Raw genomic sequence first — 8,202 nt, 5'->3', positions numbered from 1 at the left:
TTTGGCAAGAGAGATCATTACTACAGAGTTATGTTTAACTTTTATTTTAATATAATGATGAAATTAAAAAAAAAAAAAAAGAAAATGATCATGTTTGGCTTGATTAATTCATATAGCTTCATATATAGGAAAATGATATCTCCTCTAACATATAAAATAATATAATGGTTGGAAAATTATTTGGTAGAAAATTCAAAGGCAAGAGATCACCCCATTAGCTCTTACATATGATTATGCAATTCAAACTAACCAAAACAACAAAGTTTCAACACATATTATATATTATGTATATTTAAATTGTAATGAAAGCAAAAGCTAGAGAGTTTTGATTATTTTCTCCACTTCTTTTTAACTAACTAATTATGCTTTTAAACCAACTATTATTACCCCTTTTCAATCCAATCAATTTTGACATTTTACCTAATTGATCAGCCAAATATATAGTTTAAACCAACCACTAAATTAGATAGGATTCAATCAATAAAGTATTTAAAATCAAGTTACATAAATATTTAAACTCATATTTCAATATATCTAAATGTAGCCACAAAATCAAACACATAAAATAAAAGTTCAAACTCAAACACGAAATCCTGAACTCTATATAAAAAGAATTTCATTATAACTGTGACGGGGTACATGGATGAATTGGTATCACATCTGAATGAGAGGGATCCTGAGATTATAGGAGGTTAAGAAAGACTTTAAAAAATCGATAATCGCTACCTATATTAACAAGGTGCACCTCCATTTTCGGCTGTTAAATCGTAAGAACTTCAAAGTTAAGCATATTTAACTTGGAGCAATTTTCGGTGAGGAGAAAGCATGCTAAAATGACTTGTTTGGATAAAGACGGTGGCGCAGCCATATCGCAGAAGAATACTGGAACAATTAGGTGCCGAATCCTAGATTTGGGGCATTACAATAGCCCTAAGAACCATACGTGAAAAAGGAGTTTTGTCTAACTAGTAGAAGGTTTAAAACTAGCCATCAAATCACGTAAAATATAACGACGAACCAAACATCTAAAATCAAGTCGTCCAAATCTAATTCTAAAAGCTTAGACATTTTAGGGAAAAAAATTCTAAGCTTTCTAATTCTTTTTTTAGTCTAATAAATATATTAACGAGAGATTAAACCTCAAACTTTATGGAGGTGCAAAACACCAAATGTTGAGTTATATACCTATGTTGGCTCTCTAATTACTTACTCTACAATATTTTCTTTTATAATTGTATAATTAAAAGAAATATGTATCGATTATATTCATTTAAATCAATTAACATAACCATTGTAGCGTATTAATTTCTATAAATTGTTTCAATGAAACATATCTTTAATATTTTGTTGATTGATGAGATGAGTATATTTCTTTTTTGCCTTGATTTTTAGCCTAAAAATTTGATTGAAGCCACTAATCTCTTTCAAAGGTCTCAATGAAATATATTCTACAAGTCAGAAACAAAATATTTAAAATTTAGATGAATAATATTCCACATACATTTTTTTTAACAATCTAAATTTAGTTCCAAAAAAATATCACATTAATGCAAAATTATAGAGAAATTGAGGGAAAAAAAATCTCAAACACTGAGTTTCATTGACCAGTGAATATTGAGAAAATAAATAAATAAATAAAAGACCAAAACTTGTTATTCACAGTTCACACTCCACACGACAAATAAATGTAGGAATTCCCATAATCCCATTTCCCTCAACATACCAACAGAACAGTACTTTTACAAAGCTTAATTTCCATATAAAAAAAAATACATCTATAAAAATTACAAGTATAATATGAGAGAGAGGAAAAAAAGGGAAAATAAACCCAAGAATAGTAATGAACCAAAAAAGAAAATTAAAAAAAAACTAAATTTGCCATTTTTCAATCTTATACTTCATCCCTACCCTGCAGATGGTGGATCACCTGAGCTTACTGAATGAAACTGTGTGGAAATGCCATTGTTTCCATCGTTGTCAATTCCCTCACCCTGTTTTTGTGAGGTCGATCGACAGAGTTCCTCGATTCGTCGGGCGACCTCGGCCATTCCCGGGCGGTTGTCGGGATACGGGACCGAGCATTGGAGAGCGAGTTCCAGGAGTTGAACCATCTCCTCCTCAACATTTTGGTACCTAAGAAGTTCTTCATCAAACACTTCAGCTGTCCATTCCTCTTGAACCACAGACTGAACCCATCTAGGAAGGTCCACACCTTCCTCATTCAAGATGGAATGTGTGGGGGCTTTTCCTGTTAGCACCTCCAATAACAACACTCCGAAGCTGTACACGTCGGCCTTCTGCGAGACCTTTCGGGAATCGGTCACCTCGGGGGCTCGGTACCCGGCGACACGGGTTGGTGCTGAGGGGGAGATTGCTAGCTGTGCGAGGCCAAAGTCTGAGACACGGGCTTCGTAGGATCGAGTGAGGAGAATGTTGGAGGACTTGATGTTGCCGTGGGAGATGGCGGGGCCTTGAGAATGAAGGTAATGAATCCCACGGGCGACTCCGAGGGCTATGCCCGACCTTGCTTCCCAATTCAATGGAGTTCTTCCCGACTCTCTACTACCTATTTAGTATTTTCCAAAGTAAACACACAATTATTAAGTAACTTTATGGACCCAACCCAATTGTTCGAATTATAAATTCGTTCCCTATTAATAACTCAATATCAATTTTATACTAAATTTGAAGAACATGTTGTTCAAGAGAAAAAAAGTTAAAAGGAACTATTAAATAAAAAAGACAGGTAAAAGAAACCTTTTTTTTTAATTAACAATTAAGTCTCAAGTTTAAGTTTTTTCGACTTGACACAAACTAATTACAGGAGAACCCACGAACCAACTCAACCCACAAAGTTCCACTTTTATCAACTTCCATCCAATTTAGAACAACTTTCAAAACCAACTCTAACCCATAGAGTTTCGTTTCTATCCACTTCAATATAATTTAGAACAACCTTCAAACCTAATCAAACCTAACTCAACTCACACATTTAGTATTTAATTACTCAAGTTGATTGGACCTTTCAGATCATTGGAGTTTTCGAACCTCATTCCAACCTAGAACGACCTTCAAACCTAATTGAAACTAACTCAACTCACACATTCAACTTAGAACGACCTTCAAACTTAATTGGACTTTTCGGATCATCGAGTTTTTCGAACATCCGTAGCGGATGTCATGTCAAACACTTGGAATATAATGCATCAGTGGAAAAGAAGAAGCTAAAAGGAAAGTGAAAGATCAAAAGAACTGACCATGTAAAAGTGCGGACAAGCTTCCCATTGGCATGTAATCATAAACCAAAAGCTTCTCTTCTCTACTGTAATAATAAGCTCTAAGAGGCACCAAATTCTCATGCTTCATCTTCCCCACCTCCTCCATCTTCTCCCTGAACTCCTTCTCTGCCGCCGTCATCTCCTTCAGCCGCTTCACGGCGACGACCATCCCCGTCTCCAACGTCGCCTTATACGCCGTCCCGAACGTCCCCTTACCGAGAACCTCCGCGGATGCCCTCAACAGATCCTCTAAATCAAACACATTCCCCACATTGCCAAAGAACACCAATCTCTTCTCCTTCTCGCCGCCCTTCCCCGCGGATTTTGCCGCAGTCAAATGATCTATGCTTATACTTTCGCTACTCCCCGCCATCTTCTCCCCGGAGCTCTCAACCTCCGGACGAGAACCCGCCGGGGCAACCCCCTCCTTCGACTCCGATTTCCTACTACCTTTCCTTTGACACAAAAGGATCAACATAACCAAAATCAGCACCAAAATAAAGAAACTACCAATCACAATTCCGGCGATCGCCCCACCGGAGAGCTTCTTCTTCCTACTCCCGGTCGGTTCGGGCTCGGTGGAGTTTGAGTTGCAGAGCAACAATGGCGCCCCACAGAGGGAGTTTCCTTCAAAAGCACTCGCCGGAAAACCAGAGAGCTTCAAAGGGATCGACCCATTCAATCGATTAAACGAGGCATTGAACTGGCCAAGAGGAAGATTCAAATCGGGAATCGCTCCGGTGAGCTGATTGTTCTGCAAATACAGAGTAGCCAAACGGGTCAGATTATTAAACCCAGATGAAATCTCCCCTGAAAAATTGTTGTCCGCCATATTCAACCGGACCAGATTCTGAAAATCGAACAAAAACCCCGGAATCTCGCCGGAAAACGAGTTCCCCTGCAAGTAGAGATTACGCAGCGCCCGGAGATTCTTAAAATCCGCCGGAATTCCGCCGGACAGAGCATTAAATCGCAGAGACAGAGTCTGTAGCCGCGTCAGATTCCCAAGCCCCACCGGAAGTTCCCCGGAAAGCCCCATTGCCGGAAGACGGAGCTCGAAAACCCCATTCCGGTCACAGCTCACTCCGGCCCACGAACAGGGGGACACATCGGAGAGGTTCCACTCCAATCGGGGCCGACCCCCCATCGCCGCCCGAAAACCCACGAGCGCCGCCCTGTCAGAGGCCAGATCCGACCAGACGGAACCCAAAAAAGCGAAACCCAGAAGCACCGCGGTCAAAACTCCTCGCCGGAACCCATCAGGGAGCTCCATTGCTGGCCCAAATTGAACAGAAAATCGCTAACAGAACCACATGGGTGTCGTTTAGAGATGGAATTGGAGAGAAAGTGGTTGGTGGGTGGATGCTGTAAAAGCTCGAATGGCTCCAATGGAGGAGGAATAAAGAACCACCTCTGGGTTTGTTGAGTTGGCTCGAATTCGAACGTCTTCTGGAGAAGGTTTTAATATACAGGCCAATTAATTCTCTCGAAGGGAAGGAGAGCTTAGTTGCTAAGCTTCCAATGAATGCTTGCCATGTGGAAGATTTAAGGGCAAAAAACAAATTAAATGAGATTGCTTTTTTCCATGTGGATTTCTTTTTCTATTCATCAAAATCCACATCGAGAAAAGAAAAAGAAAAAATAAAGTATGCAATTTTTAGTGGTTGTATAAATTATAAATGTTTAAATTTTATTGGTTATATTATTAAATTAGTAAACAATTTAGTGCAGTAACTTTTAACCGGTAATAATTTAGTCGTTGTAATATAAAGTTTGTAATGATTTAATCTATATTGTGAAAGTTTTTGTTAAGTTTCTTTTATATGTAAATTAATAAATCAACGAGAGACCAAATATATTTATAATTTACAAATACTAAATCGTTATATGATAAAATTTGACGTTTAATTTTGATGAGATTTTTCCTGGTAATGACAAAATGTAGACTAAATCATTACTTTAGTGAAAATACCAAAAGAAAACGTGTTTTTCAACCTATTTTTAAGAATTGGTCATTTTGATTCCTATTTGTCAATTTTTAACACAAAATTTATCACAATATAAACTCTTTAATACAAATTTATGACTACATTTCAACATTTTTAATAATTGAAACATCATAGTAATTTTTTTATTGAAATAAGTAAGATAAAATTAAAATAAAATGATTACGCTTTTAAAAAGTATCTACAAAATCTAACATTTTAAAAATATACAAATTAAAATTAATAATTTAGAAAGTATACAAACTAATATTAATAATAAAAGTATATGAACTAAAATAAACCTCCTATAGAGTGAAACAAAATTAACAAGCAGAAACTTATTTTCTTAAAAATGAAATTCTCCTTTTAGATATAAATGACCGTTTGATGTCATCGTTTTCGGGGAGCGGAATTTGAAACAAAACATTTTATAATCAGCCACTCGATTGCAATTTTTAATTTAAAATCCTACCAACAAAAAATTTATTGATTTATTGATTTACTTTTTTTTATTTTAGATCTTCTATTATTTTATTAATATATATGGTTAAGTCAATTACGTACTTTCGAAAGAAATAGGCACCTCTTTCCATCTACGGTATGACACATTTCTCCATATTTATTCTATTATAATCTTTAAAAATTAAAAAAAATGGTACCTCGCTTTTTATCAGAGTAACCATTTAATCCTTTTATTTTAGTTTCTCATTCTATATAATTTCAAATTAATAATAATTTAATCATTGAACTATGTAACAATTTTTTTCAATAATTATCCTCATCAAAATTTAGTTTTTTTTTTACAACTAAATCATATTAAATCTTAACAACTATTTTAACACTGGGATTAAATCATTACAAATTTTAAATAAAATAAATATATGAATTAAATCGTTACAAATTAATATTGAGGGGCTAAGTCGGTTTTCTATTAAATTACAGATAACAAAAGTATTTTTAAACCAAGAAACAAAGGTTGGTCATAAAGATAAATTTTCACAACCAACTATGCATAAATGATTTGACTGATAAAAAAAAAAGAAAAGCTACTAATGCAATTGTTAAGCTATACTCAATTCGACGATATATTTGATCAGATGATTCATGCTTAAGTTAATATTTTAGAAGGATAAAATTTTTCGCATGTAGCTTATGGTATTTCCAAACATAAAGTAAGCTTGATTAATCCATAATATCAAATATTAACAAACTCTTCCAAAACTCAAATTTTAAACTAACAAAAAAGAACAAAAAATTCTCTAATATTGTTTAATTTTTCCTTAAATCCTATCAAATCAATAAAAAATATATATGTGTGTTTCATAATTCACTAAATGCACGTAATCAAAATTTTATTTTGTTTTGACGATTCTTTAAACAAAAGTCTACCAAAAGGTAAAAATTGTAATATTTATTCAAGTTTACGATAAATTTGATGAAACTAAAAGTTTACAATAACCTTACAAAGTTTAGGATAAAAATAGACGTTTGGTTTAAATACTGTTTTAATTTATATACTTTTAGTCTTCGTTTATTTTAGTATCTATGCTTTCAATTTATGTTTATTTTTAGTCCTTGTACTTTTAAAACATATTTTTGTTCTTGTATTTTTAAAAAGTGACTATTTTGGTCTCTATTTCAAAATTTTAATATAAATCGTAAATGAAAATATTTTAATACAAATTTATTGTTACATTTTAAGAAATTTATTAAATGAAAATGTCATTATAAAATTTCAATAGAAATAAATGAGATAAAAATGATAATGAATGGATAAAAATAGTCAACTTATTAGAGACTAAAATAAATGTTTTAAAAGTACAAATACTAAGATAAACTACCAAAATGAATATTTTATAAATACAAAAATCAAAATAAAATCAAAATGATAGAAACTAAGATAAAATTTAAATCTATATATTTTTTATTTTTTGGTGAATATAAAACTGTAAATTAATCAATTTTATTTTCTTAATAATAAGTACATAAAGTTTGGAAGTTTGTACTCAACCAACTGCCAACTGTACTACACACGTCAAAGCCGACGTGAAAAACATCATGAAAAAAGTCAACGTTATGAACGGCTCTGATTCGGCCTCAAACCGGCCAGCCGTCTGCTGTACTGTAGCTGATTACTTCAATCTGATTGGCTGATCGGTTATCTGAAGTTGACATCTGGTTGGCTAAATGTCACCATGGAAACGGTTAGCTGATTGGTTCAGCTAATGTGGACCCCACACTGCTTCTAGAGCATTAATGCCATGGGCACGTCCTACCACAACTACACTGGACCTCATTTTCCCGCCGTTTAATTTAGCTTTTTTAGTACAACAGGTGAAGGCGAGTGTTTAAATTTTAAATCTCATGATTGGATACATATGCCTTAATCCCGCTGAACTATATTGTGGTTGATTTTCACTCATTTTTGTTGAATATATGCTCATGTTTTTTTTCATTTGGTTGAAGTTTCAATTTAGTCTCTTATATTTAAGCGTCTTTAATTTAGTCTCTCACGATTGGTAAATTTTTAAAGTGGCTGATGATTAACTTATGTGACATGATATTTAATGAGTCGGTGAAAATTCAGAGGAGAAGAAAATATATATTATCAGGGAATAAAAGTATAAAATTTTACCTATTTCTTTGAAACTTGGAGGAATACAAATTTTTTTATCTCTTGGATCATTTTTTCCTTTCTCTAAATTTCGGTCAATTCACTATCATTAAGTATTATGCTATATAAGTTTATTATCATATATTTTTTTGAGGAATTAAATTAAAAAATGTTAAAATATAAGATTAAATTAAAAAAATAATCAAAAGAGACTAATGTTTGATCACGAAAATGACCAAGCTGCGAACCTCGGTCCAGACCAGAAGATGACATGGAAGACGGGTTGGAAAGTGCTGAATAGGAGACCTGCAAGACAGAAAATACT

The 8,202-nt window shown here is 33.7% G+C and overlaps 1 protein-coding gene across 1 annotated transcript; it reads right to left on the bottom strand.

Annotated features, from left to right (window-relative positions):
• Positions 1-1,572: 1,572 nt before the first annotated feature.
• Positions 1,573-4,740, bottom strand: LOC111013197 (putative inactive receptor kinase At1g48480). Its single transcript, XM_022287600.2, has 2 exons — positions 3,258-4,740; positions 1,573-2,566 (listed from the first exon to the last, which is right to left on the bottom strand). The coding sequence occupies exons 1-2, from the start codon at positions 4,549-4,551 to the stop codon at positions 1,905-1,907; spliced, it is 1,956 nt and encodes a 651-aa protein (XP_022143292.2). The 5' UTR covers positions 4,552-4,740; the 3' UTR covers positions 1,573-1,904.
• Positions 4,741-8,202: the final 3,462 nt, after the last annotated feature.

The sequence above is a fragment of the Momordica charantia genome (genome assembly GCF_013281855.1).
Source record: "Momordica charantia cultivar OHB3-1 chromosome 8 unlocalized genomic scaffold, Mcharantia_2.0 BLBB01000008.1, whole genome shotgun sequence".
Taxonomy (NCBI): Eukaryota; Viridiplantae; Streptophyta; class Magnoliopsida; order Cucurbitales; family Cucurbitaceae; genus Momordica; species Momordica charantia.
Note: the sequence above shows the minus strand (reverse complement) of the source record. Positions and strands in the feature narration are given on the sequence as shown.